At 39.8% G+C, this 21,313-nt stretch overlaps 1 protein-coding gene across 4 annotated transcripts in view; it reads left to right on the top strand.

Moving 5' to 3' along the window:
- Positions 1 to 20,007, top strand: part of PALS2 (protein associated with LIN7 2, MAGUK family member) — a 135,802-nt gene extending 115,795 nt beyond the window's left edge. For all 4 annotated transcript variants that reach the window (XM_040352879.1, XM_040352882.1, XM_040352878.1 and 1 more), the window contains 4 exons: positions 2,003 to 2,164; positions 5,560 to 5,762; positions 8,213 to 8,341; positions 19,000 to 20,007. In XM_040352879.1, coding sequence (XP_040208813.1) covers positions 2,003 to 2,164; positions 5,560 to 5,762; positions 8,213 to 8,341; positions 19,000 to 19,176 — 671 coding nt within the window. In that variant the 3' untranslated portion in view covers positions 19,177 to 20,007. The remainder of the gene's footprint in view (positions 1 to 2,002; positions 2,165 to 5,559; positions 5,763 to 8,212; positions 8,342 to 18,999) is intronic.
- The last annotated feature ends 1,306 nt before the right edge of the window (positions 20,008 to 21,313 follow it).

Raw genomic sequence — 21,313 nt, forward strand, 5'->3', positions numbered from 1 at the left:
TATTCTATGTGCCAGCTGCTTGCCTTCCTGCAGTCAGGGTTTGATCACAAACTGGCCCTGGGTACCCTGAAATCTCAGGTCTCTGCTCTGGGCAGTTTGTTCCAGAGACCCCTGCACTCTCACTCCATTATGTTCAAGGGGATGCTCACATCATCCGCATTGAATGACAGGGACACCTTGGTACTTTCCCTTGGTGCTCTTGGCCCCCCAAAAGTGCCCTTTTTGTGAATCTTGCCTGCAAGTTGGCATTTCTAGTGGCTGGTATATCAGATTAGGGTTCAACAACATCCGGGCACTGGGTCGCAATTGCGACTAGAATAAGCCCATCCTGTGTCTCCGTGCGCCCCCACCGTGCGATCGCGCTGGCCAGTAATTGTGGCCAAGGCTTTGCGGCCTTCTGCAGGCCTATGCTTCCTTCTGTGATCTGGCGTCATCTTGTGGTGGCCGTTGGCAGGACAAGACAACCAGCAATGATAATGGAGCTTCCCCTGTGTTTTCACTGCCATCTCCTTCCCTCTAATTAGAACCCCCAAACATTATATATATTTTTATTCTAACACCATAGAGAATAAAATGGCGGTCATTGCAATACTTTCTGTCACACCGTATTCGCGCAGCGGTCTTACAAGCGCATTTTTTTGGGAAGAACTACACTTTGTTTACGCCGAGTAAATTGATACCCAACATGTCACGCTTCAAAATTGCGTCCTCGTGGAATGGCGACAAATTTTTACGTTTTAAAATCTCCTTGGGCAAAGTTTAAAAAATTCTACAGGTTGCATGTTTTCAGTTACAGAGGAGGTCTAGGGATGGAATTATTTCTCTCGCTCTACCAATCACGGCAATACCTGACATGTGTGGTTTGAACACCACTTTAATATGCGGGCGCTACTCACGTATGCATTCGCTTCTGCGCGCAAGCTCGGCAGGACGGGGTGCGTTTCTGGCTCCTAAATTTTTTAGCTGGCTCCTAGATTCCAAGTGAATTTGTCAAACCCTGGGATAGATGGGTAAATAGGTTTTAGAAATGGGCACGCTGTCCTGTTGGAGGAACCCTTTCAGGTGTTACATTAAAACAAAGTGGCTTTTAGGGCCATACGCTTCCTTTTTTACCAGCATTGGCGTCTGACCTCCACCTAAATAAGGATGTTTTGCCCTCCCTTTCCTCCTCATAAGGGCCCAAAGGAGTCAGCCCTCCACGAGTGTGAGGTGTAAAGGTTTACATTGTAGCCATGGCCTCTATCCAAAAATCAGATTTGCTTTTCCTTTTGCCCAGTAGAGCCAAAAAGGGTTCTGTTTCTTGATCTATGATTTGCAGGGTAGATTCACCAGGTCATTTCTTGTGCCCATTTTCTGAGGAGTAAGGCGCCTCCCTTACCAATTAGGGCTCTTTTTTTTAGGCCTTTTGACACATCTTGGAAGTTTCAGCTTTTCTGGGAAGCAGCTTTGCAAGGCTGCTACTTGGTCTTCTGTGAATAGTTTTTATTAAGTCTGATTCCAGTTTCTGATGTAAAGTTTTACAGACAGTTGTTTGACCTTGTTTAGACCTTTGTTTCTTGAGGGTCTGTTGAATGAATTTTTGTTTCCGAAGTTACCCTCCCTTTTATTACTGCTTTGGGGCAACCCACCTGTTAAGATTGGCAGTCTGTGGTCTACACTGCATGATAAAGAAAATGTAATAATTTTGCATATCTGTAAAATCCTTTTCTTGGAGTACAGGACCTTCCCCTTTTGTATTTTTGTTCCTTAATGGCTTGCTAAAAAACTGAGGATCATATGGTGGGGGGGATTATATGGTGTAGAGTTTGAGTGGCTTTGCCAATACCTGAAGGTGCGGAATTTACCCATCCATTTTGATTGACAGCCTGTGTCCTGTACTGTTCTCAAAGGGAAGGATTTTACAGATACAAAAAGGAAAAAAAAAATCAAATTTTCTGTTTTAGTGAGTATTTTGATTCTCCACTTCATATAAAAAGTTTTTCTTCTGTCTCCACTATTCCAGAATTTGACCGTCATGAGATACAGATATATGAAGAGGTAGCCCGAATGCCTCCCTTTCAAAGAAAAACTTTGGTTTTAATTGGAGCTCAAGGTGTGGGACGCAGAAGCTTGAAGAATAGACTGATTGTCATGAATCCTACCCAGTTTGGAACGACTGTTCCATGTAAGTTATAGTACTATAACAAAGCAAATTACTTGTCCGTGTGCCAAGGCAATGGTTTGATTGACATTTTTCATCCCGAGATATTGACATGTCCATTAAACAAACTATATCATTGTTATGTACGTTATATAAAAACACTGATCTAAATAAAGGCAGTGTGTGTGTCTCAAACCTAACACCTATGTTTAATCACTATGTTTTACAGTAATGAGAAAAGAATGTTCAAGGCTCATCTTTTTGTTATAGGATACCTCCAAAATTAATCCAATGTGTAAATCATGATTTCTCTTCTTCCTCCTGTCTGGTGGGGTGCAAGTTGCAAGATGACAGTGTCTAATGTATGTAAAACTAAAAATTATAAGCTGCGCAAAATTATATGATAATGCAATTGACGTGTAAAAGTGTATACCGTGCATACACGTAAGGTGAAGAGACTATGTCCCGTCTCTCCCACTATATTAAGTGAGTGATCACTGTGCTATAAAAAATGAAAATATGTAAGAAAGTGAGGAATGAAGAGCTTATTAAACACTAATCATATTCTCTCTATAGATTAAATAAAAAATGGGTTGTTATAAGGGAGGGCTGATGGGCCCTACACAATGTCCAATCCACACTGAAATGTCCAAAATTGAACCGAATTTCCAGATGAAAAGTTCCAAAATGTAGATTCCTCACACCCAGAGTCCACGGTCACATATATACAACACCCAAGAAGGAGTGATATAGATTATGAAAGGAATCCTCCACCACTAAATTGCTGCCGCTTACCAGATTGTATGATCCCTTGGCTAGAGAGATCATACACACTTGAGGCTTATTCCCCAGCCCAGGGTCTCTGCGTCTCGATATAAGGGTAACGTCAGAAATATCCAACCCAAGTGTCCACAGCGACAAAATAGTTCATGGCCCATAAAAAACAAAAGAACACTTTCATAGTGTAACCCGTTAAAAAAAATTATTAAAAGAAACAATCATATTGCACTTACAGTTGTGCTGGTAATATGTAAGCGATTCAGTTTGTCTATTCGAGCCGGCCGGCTCTCAATCTAATGTATGTAGGCATGTAGCAACAAAGAGGACTCTGCCACCAATAGCGATTTTAGGCAGAGGTAAGCTGGCCATGCATGGATTTAAATTTGACTGGCTCAGCAAGGACCGGACAAATTTCGATCCATGTATGGGTACCCTGGTTGTACACAAGTCGATCTATCTATCGATAGACTTGTGTACCAACAACCTGTCGGATATTTACCACTTAGTGCTGCCAGCCATAGCCGACATGCTAATCTTTATGTTTAGAGGATTCTGAATTCCACCACTTAATCTCAAATGTTGCCACTAATTATGCAGAAGATTGTAAAGTACCACTATCATGGAGATGTTCCAGGGTACATATTCATGCTTTTTCCCATCTCTGGAATCCCTGGAGCTTATTTCACGCATTTCAGGAAAAAGGGGGTTATCCTAAATTGGGGTAAATTTAGGATAAATGTCGCTTCCCATGTTTTGAACATTAAATTAAAAGTAAAGAATGATACCTGCAAAGCCCTTAAAACTGGCATCTGAAAAGAATATGAAGATCGTGACCGTAATTTATAAATGAGTATAGGCTGTAGGAAGATTTGGAGGACATCTCCGAGTTCCACCCCACTAGATGTTGTAGCTGGGCTGCTAAAATAAAGTAGATTCATGGACTAGGAACTCCTAAAACCCCTGCATCAATAGGATATTGTGAAAATTCTAATTTTATCCTTGGTGACTTTCTTCTCCAGATCAGGCCCCAACATATAGTATTAACCCTTGCAAAGATCCTCAGGGTAACCATATAGGGGAGTTATGGAGAAAACACAGCAACTGAGGCAATTTTAAGCAAATTAATTATTCCAGCAACAGAAAGCGGTAACTTGTACCACAATTTACATTGCTTTTGAAATTTAGAAAGTAAATGGAGAAAATTGTCTGAGATGTAATCTCTAGGAGAGTTGGACAATAATTCCAAGTATTTGAGCAAAGGAACTACATTAAAGGGGAGCTCCTCCCAAAAGGGGAAGCTCTGTTTGTTTGCTTCCTCCCCCCCCCCCCCCCCCCCCCATATCCACTGCCACATTTGGCACCTTTCGAAGGAAAGTGGATACCGGCCAAAACCAGGTACCTGCTCCCACTTCCCGGTAAGATCACTGCAATCTACAAAATCTCCCGCTCATCACCACCTCTTCCAATTCCTGCAAAGTGATAGGGACATTTAACAGTCCTTGATCTTGTAATGAAAATACTGTATAGAAAATTCCATCAAGATACGTTTGAAGATCTTCATTTGTATAGGTAACTCTGCTAGAGTATACATGGTCTGTTAAAAACTTTTGATGACCCCCAAAATAGCCTCTTTGTGTGGATGTGGCTCGACTCATCTTTTAATGCAGTAGCATAGAATATTTCTTCCTGAGAACAAATCATTCTTTGGCCTGGCTTTTCTATCCAACAGCAATATGGTAACTGTTGCATCAGCCATGTTCCTAAAGGTCAACTGCACTGGTAATGACTGTGTAAATGCTTGTGGCAGTCTAAACCGTAATGTGAGCATACTGAACCCCTAATGAATTCAGTGAAGTTCCAGACTCACTGACGGTACACAGGAGCATGGGTGTACTTGTTTACATGGCAATATTTGTGTTTGCTTTATATTGAAAATGTAATGGTGAAAAAAGTACTCTGAGCTACTTTTCCTCTGCATTTTAAAGAATAAATCCTGAAAGTGTAACATTTTATTGTTGGAAGTCTACATACTTGAAAGATTGATATGTAGAATGATTCTTATTTCTTGTAATTCACATAATCTGGGTGGTGAAGGCAGTGCCAGTATTAAAGTGGTTCTAAAGGCTCAAGTGTTTTGTCATGTCTTCTATGCATGAAGGTAAAAAACCTTCTCTGTGTAGCCGCCTCCCCAATACTTACATGAGCCCCATTGCAATCCAGCGTTGTGCACCTTTCTCATTGGCTAGGACAGCAGTGGGAGCCATTGCAAATCACAGCCAGTGAGCCAATAAATAGTTGGAGGGGGCATCTTTGTGTGTGAATGGACACGCAGGGGACCAGTTCGGGAGCGAGCCTGCTTTGGTGCACCCACTGCAAACTGATTGCACTAGAGGCACTTGGCAGGAAGGAGAGAAGGGGCAAGGAGTGACAGTGGGGGACCCGAGAAGAGGAGGATCAGGGCTGCTCTATGCAAAACCTGCTGCACAGAGCACGCAAGTATAACATGTTTGTTATTTGTTTGCCTTTTAATATCACTTTAAGAGCATATTGATCAAATTTCTTTGGTTATTTTTAACTTCATTTTGGCTTTCGGAGTATCACATGTTTTAAACCGCTATCCCTTTCTAAATCTTGTGCAGTCACTTCACGCAAGCCAAGAGAAGATGAAAAAGATGGGCATGCATATAGATTCGTCTGCAGAGTGGAAATGGAAGCAGATATAAAATCTGGAAGGTACTTGGAACATGGGGAGTATGAAGGGAATCTCTACGGCACAAAAATTGATTCAATCCACGAAGTAGTAATGGCTGGCCGAACGTGTATATTGGATGTTAATCCACAGGTAATTTTATTTTCTATATTTTTCGATTACTGTGAAACATATACTGGCGTTACACATTTGATACTGTTCCAGAACGTATTAGGGTTGCCAAATCATCTCATTAATTACTAACAATATATTGTAATTTATCCAAGCTTGTGTAGCTGATGATTTAGTCTAATTAAATACAGAACCTGTAAACTTGGATATGCCAGCAACTAATGTGGCTTTCCAGTCAAAACGTATCGGCTTGGGTAAATCTGAACTGACACACCAATCATAAGGTGTGTGTGTGTGATTTTATATATATATATATATATATATATATATATATATATATATATATATATATATATATATATATATATATATATATATATATATATATATATGTATGTGTATATATATATATATATATATATATATATATATATATGTTTTATTGCTCCCTGTGATTTTAATGCTGCCTCCTTCAGTTTGAGAGATTTCACTACTCGAGATCTCCTTAACCAGGACACCTGCATCAACACAACTCTGACAGCTCTTCAAGCATCTAAATTAAATAATATAAAAATGTTTTGGTGAAGTACAATTTAAGACACATGGGTAGGTTATGCTGGAGGGGTGTAGATTTACCTGAACACCACAGAAGATGACAAAGATCATTGGGGTGCCAGTTTTTTTTGGGATTGTAGATAACCTAGGAAAAAAAACGAAAAAGTAAGGCAGGTTTAAAGGGTTTAAGGGTCACTAATAAGTAAGCCATGGTTTAGAGGTCAGTAATAAGTAATACTGAGCTCAGGGGTCAGTGGTATCACAGAGGTTAGTAATATGTAACAGTTCACAGGTCAGTAGTAAGTAACCCACAGTTAGGAGGTCAATAATAATTAAAACTGAGTGCAGAGGTTTGCTGTAAATGGGGGCAGTTAACACCACTAAACGGATCAGTGGTTCTCAACTCCTGTCCTCAGGACCCACTAACAGGCCAGATTTTAAGTATTGCATTGGGGAGATGCAGACTAAAATACTGCAATCACTGAGCAGCAAATTATATAACCTGTGATGTATTTCAGTTATCTTGCAAACCTTAGTGGGTCCTGAGGACAGGAGTTGAGAACCACTGATATAGATGGAACAGCTGTCCAGCCTCACAGCCCTTAAACTGCAGCAGACACGTGTGAACCTTCATATCCACTGTAGATGAAGTGCAGCTGTAGGAATGTGTCGGCTACAATGTGTTCTCTTTAATAGCTCAGGCAGCTGAGGGGGATACAATCTATTGCCCTAAAACAGCCACACATGTGGGAAGGTTGCTTGACTGCTGGAAGAGTGATGACTGGGTGCTGAACATTTAACTGCAAACTGTGCACTGCAATAAGTAGAAAGGGTGGCACCCAGCTCTTGGAACAGCAGTGTGGCTTATGAGCAGAAGAAGAGAAGGCAGAGTCCCAGAAATGCTGTGACTGCATCTTTTGCAATGATCTGTTCCACAACAAGAGCTACAAAGATCTAGCATAAAGCTGACCAGATTCCCCCAGCCACATGTTTGAGGTGGATGGGGAATCACTCCCGCTTAGTTATTGTATTCCGACAGTGGGAAAGTGCTGGTCAAGCCGGCAGTGCTGATCAAGCGGCATTTATCTGACGGGCTGGTTTTCAGAAGTCGATCGGTAGATTAACTTTTGTACAACCAGTCCCTGGTAAACTGAGTAAAAGTTTTACATTTCCGGTTTGTCATTCCTTAAAGAACTAGAAGTCTTCACATTTTGGTGTATATTGAATATTTTCTAAAAAGTGGCGTAAACATGGAAACGCATACCTTAGTCATGCTGCACTTAGCAATTCTTAGTGAGACTCTGAAAAATCAGTAACTACAGTGTGAAACACAAGTTTCCTGTATGTTTGTGTTTATTTAACATGCGCCAGAGTGCCATTGTCCTTTAAATTGTAAATGCTGCTGTTGAATAAGGCTGGTCATAGATGATGCAATCACTCGGTTCCCCCATCAACGCATTCAGTGTTTATGGGGGGGTCCTTTGCACGGAGCTATTGTGTTCTCCCAAGTGGGGGGTGGGGAGCCTTTCCTGCTAGAGCTAGAATTCTGTCTGTACCAAGCCCTCTATTTAATCATTATATAAAGCAGAATAGGACAACATTGGTGAATTAAAGTTTTTCATTACATACCACTGCTCCATTTTTTTCTCTTCCCGTTTGTCCTTCTGCTGGCCAAACACAAGACAAATCTAGCTTTTTTTATACAAATATATAAATTGTTGGTGATGAGTTTCTCTGATCCCTTTTATGTTTTTTGTGATTGAAAGATGTTTGACAGTGTTTGAAATCACTAGAAAATTGATATACAACAACATTTGTCTCTATTGCTCTTTGTCTGGAGATTTTGAAGATATTTCAAGCAAAATATATAAGAAAACAATAAATAAAAAGCTCAGATATTTTTTTCCCCCCTTCAGGCATTAAAAGTACTGCGGACTTCTGAGTTCATGCCATATGTAGTGTTTATTGCTGCTCCAGATTTAGAGACGTTGCGTGCCATGCATAAAGCCGTGGTGGATGCTGGAATCACGACAAAGCTTCTCACTGTAAGTAACTGTTCTTTTCGTTATTGGCCTGCTGATTAGATACATGCTCTGGTAGCCTCAGCAGCAGATCACTGATTACCCTTTGTTTCAGCCTCATTACAGAGGTCTATGGCAGATGCAAGGGATTTATGCATTTTATGTATGAATCAAGTAATTTGAGTTTATGTTTAATTTTAAAGCCTAGTAGATTCCAGCTTGCTTCACAGGGGTTAAAATGAAAAATATTTAATGCCTGCCAAAAATGTTTGGATCATCAGATTATATTGAGTTCATTCCACATTTGCTTTTACCCAATTAAATGGAACATGTAGAATAGGGATTGCCTGAGCCAAACTAATCCAAACTAGAGAGCCCTAATGCCGTTACTGCTGATTTTGGCAGTGAGGAACACAGTGACAAGATATCCGGCTCATTTCCTAGCTCTCTCCTTTGCGTCCTTTGCTAAAAATTAGGCGAGTGCTGTGAGCAATTTATTTGTATTAAACCATGATTTAGGGTCTTAATGCAATTAGTCTGACAATGTGACATTGCAGTCTTTTGTGCGTTGTGCCCAGTATTGTCCCCACATAACCTCATCATATAAAAAAGATTTGTAGGAAGTATTTTTTTCCTGGTAGGTTTTGTGGAAACAGCACTTTCATCTGGGAGGGAGAAAGTGAATACTCTTTTTATAAAAAAAATATATATATATATATATATATTTTAATTGTATCTACTTTTTGTGTGTTTTCACTGTTATCACACCCTGCCAAGCCTCTGCGTTTGTTTCAAGGATAGCAACATCTTGTAAATTCTGTGCATTACAGTCATGACTTATGTTGAAGTATGACTAAACCAGAAAACCAAAAAATCGCAATATAATGCAGCTTAACAGTCGTCGGTACAGAAAACCTCTAGAGATCTTGTCCAAAGTTCTATTCTGCTGGTCCACTTTCTGTGGACTGGAAAGCACAGTGTTGTTTATAGGTTGTCAAATCCCGAAGTTCGAAGATTGTGGCTACAGGGTTATATTCTGATATATACACTTTTGGGCAGCAACTTGCACAATTATTACATAGTTCAATCAGATCAAAGACATCATTAATAAATACTTACCAGTATTGCATAGTTAGTCATGTCCATAAAGGATTCAGTAGAGGCTTTATTGAATAGACCTCCCCAAAATTACCCATATAGGCACAAAATGTAATTACATTTATTGTTAGTACCAAACTATGGCCTGTTTTTGGAAGCCCCCATTGCTATTTTTTTCTGAGGTTGTCCTTCCATTTGCATAGAACCATAACCAATGAAAAATTGTCAGCTCTACCTCTGAGAAATTTCTGATCAGATACAAATGAAACATTTCTGATCAGATACAAATGAGAAACAGAGATATTGAGTAGCTCAACTCCAGCCTGTTGGATATAGATTATACAAGTTTAAGAAAGCTTAACTTTAGATGGGCCATCCCTGTTATAAATCCAAAGATGTCTGTCTCTGGAAAACAATGACGCTCCCTTTAAAAATAAATGATCAAACAAAAATTTTACAGTAACCTTTGGCTCGAACATACACACAGTACAGTAAAAACTAGCAATGATAAATAAGCATGTTGACCTTGCAGAGGAACAGTTTGATGAAGTTTAAATTATATAGGGATTATTAGGGAAGGATTAAAACTTCTGCATGCTCCTTTTTTGTTTTTGTTTTTTTCTTTCTTTTATTGCCATTTGCGTGCAATTCCTTATTTCATGCCTAGACAGGGGTGCCATTTGATGGGTCCACCCCTGTTCCCACTTTGCAGCCTCCCGGGATGTCTCACATCCCAGGAGGCTTTGGCCATCTCACACTTGCATGGTTGAGAGCTAACTGTGACTGTTCAGGAAGTACCAGCTGACTCTCAAATCTAAGAAGGCGGTGGGGGACTATAGACCTCACTGAAGATTTTGAGTTTCATGAAGACCTCGATGTACTCCATTGGCTGCTAAGGACCTGTTTTGTAAAAGTCAGCATCTGTAGTATTTGTAGCTGTTGACTTTTACTTTTTGCAGGTCTGGCTGAAGTTCCTCTATAAAGTGTATGTAAACCCAAGAACAAACAATTGAATAAAATTGCATCTTGCCATTCTTTATTTAGGTTTTTATTTCAAGAGAGTTTGACTTAATGCTATCTTCAGAGTTCAATACAGAATGTAGTTTGCTTTGAGCTTGAGTTTAATAAAGAACACCACATCCAGTACGCTAGAAAGACTCCAAAAGACTTTCGCCCTGTATTCTACCTCTTAACAAAAATTGAGCGCACTCTATGTAGTGGTTGCTGTGTGTCCGTATGGATCCACCTCTGCTCAACAGTGTTGAATAGTATTGCTAAACTTGAGACAATTTTGTACCTAAGCTAACATGGAACAATCTGTTGTGTGTACGATCCTGTTTTTTTTATCAATGTCTCCCAAACAAAATTGGCGTCCTTTTTTCCCCACAAATAGAGCTTTCATTTGGTGGTATTTGATCACCTCTGCAGTTTCTATTTTTTGCGCTATAAACAAAAATAGAGCGACAATTTTGAAAACAATTCAATATTTTTTACTTTTTGCTATAATAAATATTCCCCAAAAATATATAAAAAAAAATGTTTTTTTCTTCAGTTTAGGCCGATACGTATTCTTCTACATATTTTTGGTAAAAAAAAAATCGCAATAAGCGTTTATCGGTTGGTTTGCGCAAAATGTATAGCGTTTACAAAATAGGGTATAGTTTTATTGCATTTTTATTAATTATTTTTTTTTTACTACTAATGGCGGCGATCAGCGAGGGAAGCGATCGCGAGGGGGCGGCTAGAAACGAATAGCCGCCCCCTCATCCCAGATCGCTCCCAGAGCTACCAACCGCCACATGTAACGTGGGGGGGGGGGTCCCGATCGGACCCCCGACCTGCGGAAAGGCAGGGACGTACGGGTACGCCCATCTGCCTGTACGTGCCATTCTGTGGACGTATATATACATGCGGCGGTCGTTAAGTGGTTAAAACAGGTAAAAATGCTGTCTTATAATAACAAAATGTATAGTGATTTCCATAGATACCCCAGTTCAGTGTTTCCAACCAAAATATAGCATCCTAAAAGACTTCAACACATTAATGTAGAGTTGGAAAAAAAATGTCCATATATTTTTCAAATCATCTAATTTGGCTAACTTGTTTTTTTATAACTTTAATACGGTTGGGTGGTATTGGTTTTACCCACCTCAGAGCTTTTTCTTTCTGGGCAAGAAAAAGCACTGTACTAAGGAAAATCCTGTCTCAGTAGAGCCACTAGTCTTCATCTAGAGCAGGGGTCTCCAAACTGCGGCCCGGGGGCCGGATGTGGCCCTCTGCTTGCCTTTATCCGGCCCTTGGGGCACTATTCCTCCTACTGAGACCAATGATGGGACACTATTCCTCCTACTGAGACCAATGATGGGACACTATTCCTCCTACTGAGACCAATGATGGGACACTATTCCTCCTACTGATACCAATGATAGGACACTACTCCTTCCCTAATACTGAATATGGGTCACTATTCCTCCTATTGAAGCCCGGACATTTTCTGCTCCCACTGGCCAAAGTCTGGCCCTCTGAGGTCTAAACAACAGAAAAGTGGCCCTTTGTTTAGGAAGTTTGGAGACCCCTGATCTAGAGGTCTAAGGCCTCATGCTCACTAGAAGTTTTGAGACTCCTTTCCTTTTCTCTTGGGGGCAGAGTTTTGGCAGAAAAAACCATTGTCACTTGTAAACTTGTGTATTGTGTTTGGACACGTCAAGTACTTGTCTCAAAAATATTCCAATTGCACACCTTCCTGGAGAGCGGCCAATGAGAAAAGAGGGTGCTGAAGCGATCACCAGCTGGGAACTGGAAAAGCAATCATGTAGATATATTCGCCAGCACACCAAGGATCGTTTTAATAAACGTCCAAAAAAATGTATTGCGTAGAAACGATCACAAAAAAGCAAAATTTCGAAGTCGCACAGGACCTCTTCGTCAGGCACTTGCCTGACGAAGAGGTCCTGTGCGACTTCGAAACGTTGCTTTTTTTGTGATCGTTTCTATGCAATACATTTTTTTGGACGTTTTTTAAGCGATCCTTGGTGTGCTGGCGCATATATCTGCACGTCAAGTACTTGGGCATTCATTTTATGGACCAGAATAATGTTTTGTTCTTGCCATTAGCGCTAAATGCACCTACTGCTTAAGCATTTACATGCGTTTAGGCGTGTCAGATGTTTTTTCAGCCATAACTCTGCTGCTCCTGAATGCACTGGCTGTGGGGCTTTTTATGTCTCTAAATGCCTCTGCCTCTAAATTTCTGTGTGTGCATAGACTAACATGCAAGAGCGTTTAGAGGCAGGGAAAAAAAGCCAAACGCGCCTAGGAACAACCGAAAAAATGGCCAGTGTGCATAAGGCCTAAAAACTGACTTCTGAAGTAAGAAGAACGTGCTGATTCTATAATTCTGAAAGCAAATCGGCAATATTTATTTAAAGACTGCAATTGATGGCCAATAAAGTGAAGCAGGGGGTGGTGATCAGAGTGCTGGGAAGGGAAGTGGGCGGTACAATTATTGGATCCCCTGCGTGGCTCTCCCTGTAGTGCATGTGGATTCTCCTCCTCCCCCTGCATGACCATTTATTTTTATCTTTCTTTTATAAATAAGTAGTTGAAATAAGTAGCAGAAATGTTCTGCTGTGCTTTCTGAAATGTGTCGCCACTTTTTGGTTAATTATGGAAGGTGTAGGGCTTTGAGGTCTGTTCACAAATTTAGTTGTAAATTTTCTGTCTTATGATGACTGGTCTGCTATTTGATCATCTTCCCACATATCAGGCCCCTTGCACATGGACATCATCATTTACTGATGTTTATACTCTGGATCTTATTGACAGATCCTGGGCCAAAAAAAATGTACAAAGGTGTATATGTGTGCACAGTGGGGAAAATAATTATTTGATCCCCTACAGATTTTGTACGTTTGCCCACTTACAAAGAAATGTAGGGTCTATAATTTTTATCATAGCTGTATTTTAAATGATAGAGACAGAATATCAACCAAAAATACAGAGCAAACACATGATACAAATGTTATAAATTGAGTTGCAGTTTAGTAGTAAGTAAAATAAGTATTTGATCCCCTACAATCCAACAATAATTCTGGCTCCCACAGAATGGCCACACCATATGCTCATGTGGTACACAGATTAATCCTGTCAATTTAACTACTTGCCGACCTGCCACCGCCATTCTACGGCGGCAGGTTGGCTCTCCTGCGCGATAAAATATTAATAAAAATGCCATAACAATACCCCCTATTTTGTAAACGCTATAACTTTTGCGCAAACCAATCCATAAACGCTTATTGCAAGTTTTTTTACACGAAAAAAATATGTAGAATACGTATCGGCCTAAACTGAGGGAAAAAAGTGTTTTATATATTTTTGGGGAATATTTATTACAGCAAAAAGTAAAAAATATTCATTTTTTTCAAAATTGTTGCTCTATTTTTGTTTATAGCGCAAAAACTAAAAACCGCAGAGGTGATCAAATACCACCAAAAGAAAGCTCTATTTGTGGGAAAAAAAGGACGCCAATTTTGTTTGGGAGCCACGTCGCACGACCGCGCAATTGTCAGTTAAAGCGACGCAGTGCCGAATCGCAAAAAGTACTCTGGTCTTTGACCAGCAATATGGTCCGGGGGTTAAGTGGTTAAGAAGGTGCTCCTAATGACATCTAGTTTATGTGTATAAAAGACACCTATCCACAATATCTTTCTTCCATTCAAACCTCACGATCATGGGCAAGACCAAAGAGCTATCAAAGGAAGTTGGGGGCTAGATTGTGGACGAGCACAAGGCTGGAATGGGGCTACAAGACCATCGGCAAGAAGCTTGGTGAGAACGAAACTGTTGGAGCAATTATTTGCAAATGGAAGAAAAACAAAATAACCATCAATCGCCCTCGGTCTGGAGTTCCATGCAAGATTTCGCCTCATGGGGGTAAGGATGAGCATGAGAAAAGTGAGGGCTCGGCCCAGACCTACAGGGGAGAATGTGAATGCTGTTAAGGCAGTTGGGACCACAGTCACCAAATAAACCATTGGTAACACAATACACCGCCATAGATTGAAATTCTGCAGCGCTCACAAGGTCCCCCCTCCTCAAAAAGGCACATGTACAGGCCTGTCTGAAGTTTGCCAATGAACATCTAAATGATTCAGAGAAGGATTGTGAGAAATTGCTGTGGTCATATGAGACCAAAATTGAGCTCTTTGGCATTTACTTGACTCGCCGGACGAAGAATAATGGTGGCTATGACCCTAATAACACCATCCCTACAATCAAGCACGAAGGTGTAAACATTATGATTTGAGGCCGTTTCTCTGCTAAAGGTAAAGGCCGACTTTGGCGCATTGAGGGGCTAATGGACATGGCCATGTATTGGATGAGTATCTTCTTCCCTCAGGCAGATCACTGAAGATGGGTTGTGGATGGGTCTTCCAGCATGACAATGACCCAAAACATACTGCCAAGGCAACAAAGGAGTGGCTCAAGAAGAAACAAATTAAGGTCATGGAGTGTGTGGTCTCCAGACCTTAATCCTATAGAAAATTTATAGAGGGAGCTAAAACTGAGTTGCCAAGCAACAGCCAAGAAACCTTAAGGATTTAGAGAAGATCTTTAACCACTTGTCCACCGGGCCTATTTTGGCTCTTCTCTTCATGTAAAAATCTATTTTTTTTTTTGATAGAAAACTAATCAGAACCCCCAAACATTATATCATTTTTTTTTAGCAGACACCCTAGGAAATAAAATGGTGGTCATTGCAACTTTTTTCTCGCACGATATTTGCACACTAATTTTTCAAACGCCTTTTTTCATGAATTAAATAACAAAACAGTAAAGTTAGCCCAATTGTTTTGTACAATGTGAAAGACGATGTTATGCCGAATAAATAGATACCTAACATGTCACGCTTTAAAATTGTGCACACTCATGGAATGGCGCCAAACTTCGGTACTTAAAAATCTCCATAGGCGACGCTTTAATTTTTTTTTACAGGTTACCATTTTCGAGTTAGAGAGGAGGTCTAGTACTAGAATTGTTGCACACGCTCTAACGCACGCAACGATACCTCACATGTGGGGTTTGAACGGGGTTTACATATGTGGGCGGGACTTACATGCATGTTCGCTTCTGAGCGCAAGCTACCGGGGACATGGGCATTTAAAAAAAAAAAAAGTTTTAATTTTATTTTACTTCATTTTTTTTTTTTTTTACTTTTTTTTTTTTTTTATCTCTTTTATTCCTATTACAAGGAATGTAAACATCCCTTGTAATAGGAATCACTGTGACAGGTCCTCTTTATGGAGAGATGTCAATAAGACCCCACATCTCTCCTCCAGGCTTACAAGCATGAGATTGTGAAAAAAAATCACCGATCTCATGCCGACAGCCACGATTGTGGCTTTGTTTACTTCCGGGTACCCAGGCGTGACGTCATAACGTTGCGCCCTGGCCTCCGACGGTCATAGAGATGACTGATGACTCATCTCTATGCTTCCCAGCCAGCGCCAGCTGATTCGTTCTCCGGGCCCCCGATGGCACCGGAAAGCCCGGAGAAGCACCGGATGGCGGCGGGAGGGGGGGACGTCCCTTAGGCTGAGGCTGAGACTTGAATGAAGCCAGAAACGGCTTCAATCGAGTCTCCTATGTAAAAACACAGAAGCGGTTTACTCAGCTGCCAATGGTGTTGATTTAAAAAAAAAATTACAGTATTCAGAATCACAGTCTTTGGCGATCTGAATACTTTAAAAGCAAAGAAGGCATTTGGGGTCTTTTAGAGTACCTGTTGCCATTTATTACTGTCACAAGGGATGTTTACATTCCTTGTGACAATGAAAGATTTTTTTTTTAAAGCGCCCCCATCCCTGTGTGCTTGCACAGCAACAAACGCATACGTAAGTTGCGCCCGGATATGTAAACAGTATTCAAAGCGCACATGTGAGGTATTGTCGCGATCGTCAGTGAGACCAATAATGCTGGCAAAAGACCTCCTCTGTAACTCTAACCCTGTAACCATTGCATTTTTTTAAAGCGTCGCCTATGGAGATTTTTAGGTACCATAGTTTGTCGCCATTCCACGAGTGTGCGCAATTTCAAAGCAGGACATGTTTGGCGTAACATCCCCTTTCAGATTATACAAACAAATTGGGGTAATTCTAATGTTTTAGTTTTTTTATTATTTCATGAAAGTGTCTTTTTTCCCCCCAAAAAATTGCGTTTGAAACACCACTGCGCAAATATCATGGGACATAAAATATTGCAACGATCGCCATTTTATTCTCGAAGGTCTCTGCTAAAAAATATATAGAAATAATATTTGGGGGTTCCAAGTCTGCTCCTAAGTCTGCTCCCTCTCATCAGGAGCAGCGATCAGTGATGTGTCACAGTAAGCCACAACCCCCAACAGTTAGAATGACGCCCTAGGACACACTTAAGCCCGTCCACAACTGGTTAACCCCTTCACTGCCAGTCATTTTATACTCCGTGCATTTTTATAGCACAGATCGCTGTATAAATGTGGTCCCAAAATAGCATCAAGTGTCCGATGTGTCTGCCATAATGTCAGTCACTATAAAAATTGCAGATCGCCGCCATAACAAGTAAAAAAAAAATAATTATAATAAAAATGCCATTAAACGACCCCCCTATTTTGTAGACATTATAACTTGCGCAAACCAATCAATATACGCTTATTGCAATTTTTTTACCAAAAAAAATGTAGAAAAATACAATAAGGCCTAAACTGAGATTTTTTTTTTTTTTTTTATTTGTAAAAAAAAAATTGGGGGATATTTATTATAGCAAAAAGTACAAAATATTGTTTTTTTCAAAATTTACACTTTTTTTGTTTATAGCGCAAAAAATAACCACAGAGGTGATCAAATACCACCAAAAGAAAGCTCTATTTGTGGGGGAAGAAGGACGTCAATTTTGTTTGGGAGCAATGTTGCACGACCGCGCAATTGTCAGTTAAATCGACGCAGTGCCGAATCACAAAAAGTGGCACAGTCATTTGGCAGTCAAATGGTTCGGGGCTGAAGTAGTTAAATGAGACCAGTTAGTCTCTATTGTTTCATTATACATTTTAATGGATAATAGAATGTATATGTGTATAATATAATTGGCTAATATTTTATTATCAATAACACCCGAGATCAGGAAGGACCTTTTCCCCCTGTTGGACCATGCTTTAAGACCCTTTTCACTTTCCTCTGGATCACCTGTGGATTTAGGGTTCTGTAAATGTAGGAGGATTGTTTTTCAGCCTATTTTACCCAAATTTTCATGCATAATTTGCTTTGATGATGGATCATCCTGTTGATTTGTATATGAGAGGAAATAAAAATTAATACACTATAATGGTATTTGAGTTCTAATTATAAGGGATTGCAGTTCCCCTTTTTTAGTTTTTTTTTTTGTATATGTGCAATAAAGTGGCATATTGAAGTATCCTGTGCCATTTTCTTAGTTTTGGTTAAAAATTTTGTTTATTGAACTATGTAGTCACATTACACCTGGGTTCACTAGGCTCTTAACCTCCCTGGCGGTATGATTCTGTCTGGAATTACGTACCAAAAGCGGTACAATTATTTTGCAAGGAAATTTGGCGTTTTATACCGTAGGCCTGCAATTTTTAGGAATAACTCATTTAAATCGAATCAAACAAGAGTCTAGTAGGCATCCCAGGTATGACATTTTTTTAAAAACAAAATTATAAATTATAATATAATAAATAATTATAACAAATAATAATATAATTATAATAAAAATTATTCAATAATGTAATCAACTCAAAATCACTGAAATTTGCTCAGTTGCAGAATTGTCGCTGTCTTTTTTTTTTTTTTTTTATGATGAATTTCCCCACAAATCGCTATCGCACAATTCTGCAAGTGATTATAGTTTATTATCACTGTTTTCTAGCTGGTCTAAAACCATTTTTGACATAAAGGGACACTTTTGGTTGCTATGGACAATCTACAGTTTGCAGGCAGAAAGAACAGTTTTTATTATACAAAAGTACATGTAGGGCACTGGGCAGACCACTGGGGACAAGGGGGGTGTGTATTTTTTACATACAGTACTGTAATCTATAAGATTACAGTATACTGTATGTATAGTGTTTACTTTTTTGAATTTGGCGCCGATCTCCGCTCCCGTGCGTCGTAACGTCGCAGGAAACGGAGATCGACGGCACAGGAGGACACTGTGTGAATCGAGCGTGGACCCGCTCGCTCACACAGTGCGGTGGCATCGCTGGATCCAGGAACAAGGTAAGCCAGCGCGCGCTGCAGGCTCTGCATAGCTACCCCGAGCGTGACTCGGGGATACCGATTTTAGTACAAAAAATCCACCCCGAGTCACGCTCGGGAATACCGCCAGGGGGGTTAAACCAAGGTACACATTTTTGTGGGCATGTAATGGAAACTATTAGATAAGCATCTGAACGACCACAACATACAGGGATATACAAGGTAATACTGACCTATAATCACACACATAGGTTAGACTTGTGTCTTTTTTCAATCTCACCTACTATGTAACTATGTAATACTTATTTTGTATTTCTTTTCCTTTTTTTTCAGGATACTGATCTGAAGAAGACGGTTGATGAGAGTGCTCGAGTTATGAGAGCCTACAACCATTACTTTGACCTCACCGTTGTAAATGACAACTTAGACAAGGCTTTTGAGAAGCTCCAGGCAGCTGTTGAGAAGTTACGAATGGAGCAGCAGTGGGTTCCAATTAGCTGGGTCTACTGACTTCTTGAGATATAAATTTTATTAACCAATAATAGAGACACTACGCAGCGGGAGCTTCTACAGAGTGGAGACGTGGGTTCCTTGTGTTTATTTCCACGTAAGGATTTAAAGGATCGTACACTGTTCTGAATTTTTATAGAACACTTTGAAGGGAAAGTGTACCTAAATATGTAATTTATTTTAATTTTTATAACTTTTTAAAGATAATCTTTCTATTCATAATACATGAAGGAAATGCGTTAAAGCATTTTTTTGTGATTCTTAATTTGGTACATATGTTTTTGTTTTTTGTTTTTTTTCCATCTGAGAAAGTTTGTCATTAATATTTTGGTCTTACATTTTCACTGTGATTACAAAGGATACTTGAAATAATTTTCTAAGTCTATGTCGTTTGATACATAAATGGATTAAAATGTCTTTGTATATGTCATCAACATTTTTTTTGCTAGGAAAAAATGTAACGGAACTGTAACTCATTGTGACATTGTTTTCATATATGAAGATCTAACTATTTGAAGTAAGCAGTCCAAGGGCAATACCTATCATTGCAAGGGGCCTTTGTTTTTTATATGTTTTATTCATTATGATATAAGTGAGAAATGTGCAGATGACTTTTTAGACTTTGGTCCAATTAAAATACAGGATATTGTTATAAAATGACAAGTTTTGTGAAATCGCCACTTTTCCCTATGTTGCTAGCTTTGGCAGAGCAGCTGTTATGCAAGCTGACTACCTGACACCCCCTATTTATATGTGTCTATGTCCTCCATGCTACATTATTGTGATTGACAGTCCTACTTACAGTAGCAAAAGTACATCCTTATGGGAACTAAGTTTTTGTTTTTTATTGCTGATTGTTATGTGTCTGGGAATGCGTTATGGACAGAATGCCCACATGCTGAAAGTCAAAGTTGTGTCCATGTACATGACCATTACAGGAAGAAAACTGTTTTTCACTAAAAGGGTTTTTCTTAATTGAAAAAATTCTGATGTTTTCGTTTTTTTACAGATAACCTCCCAGAACGATTTATCTGGGTCATATCCAGCACTGGTGACTGTCATTGTATGACATGTCAAATCTGTGCTGCTATTACTGTCTGTGTTCCCATTTGGGAGTTTCTTAATACTGTATATAAGACAGAACAGAAAGTGAGGGAAAATATCCCCACTTCCTGTCAATCTGACAAATGTCAGAACAGGAAGTGAGGGAAAATCCCTTCAACTGGGATGCAGGCAGCAATAATAATAGGATCTAATGGGGGAAATTGCCTCACTTCCTGTGTATGCGATATTTAGAACTGAATGAGAAACAAAATTCCCTCTATAGACACAGTCAGCTTAATGTGCTTCTAGATCAATAAAATTATAGGGAAACAGACAGGGAAAAGGGAAGTAGTGGAAAGGAGGATGTGCTGCTAACCTTCATGTACACTTTTCAAAATTTAAACGGAAGGTTTGGACTGCAGTTGGGACTTTGGTCCATGCAGGGCGCAGCAGGTTCTCTAACCCAGTGTTTCTCGACTCCAGTCCTCAAGGCACACCAACAGGTCATGTTTTCAGGATTTCCCTCAGATGAAATGGCTGTGGTAATTACTATGGCAGTGCAACTGATTAAATCCCCTGTGCAAACTAATGGAAAGCCTGAAAACATGACCTGTTGGGGCGCCTTGAGGACTGGAGTTGAGAAACACTGCTCTAACCTTCCTACTTCCCAGCAAACATACTTCCCAGCCACTGATTGAGAAAAACATTCCAGCATGTCCCTTTTAATAAGTGTCAAACTATGGACTTGTCTCAAGTGGGGACAGCAACAGACCGATCTAAATCCCGATCAGTGTCTGCTGAACTGGCTGAATTTCAATCAGTGTATGGCCATAGTTGAGCCTCGGTTCACATATATGCGATGAGGGAAACAAACGAATCCTGTGCGTTTCCTGGACCCCCCCAGTGTGAATTTAGGCTAAAGCTTCAACTGAGGTTAGTTATTTACCAAGTAATGTGACCAGTTGCTTTTGGCAATTGAACCATGTAAAGATAACTATTTTGGTTCCAAACTTCAGAAGCAATCCGCATCGCACAAATGCATTTTTATCTGGTTGTATTTTAGAAAATATTTTACGATACGAGTTGAATTGGG

This window comes from Rana temporaria, chromosome 5 (genome assembly GCF_905171775.1).
Source record: "Rana temporaria chromosome 5, aRanTem1.1, whole genome shotgun sequence".
Taxonomy (NCBI): Eukaryota; Metazoa; Chordata; class Amphibia; order Anura; family Ranidae; genus Rana; species Rana temporaria.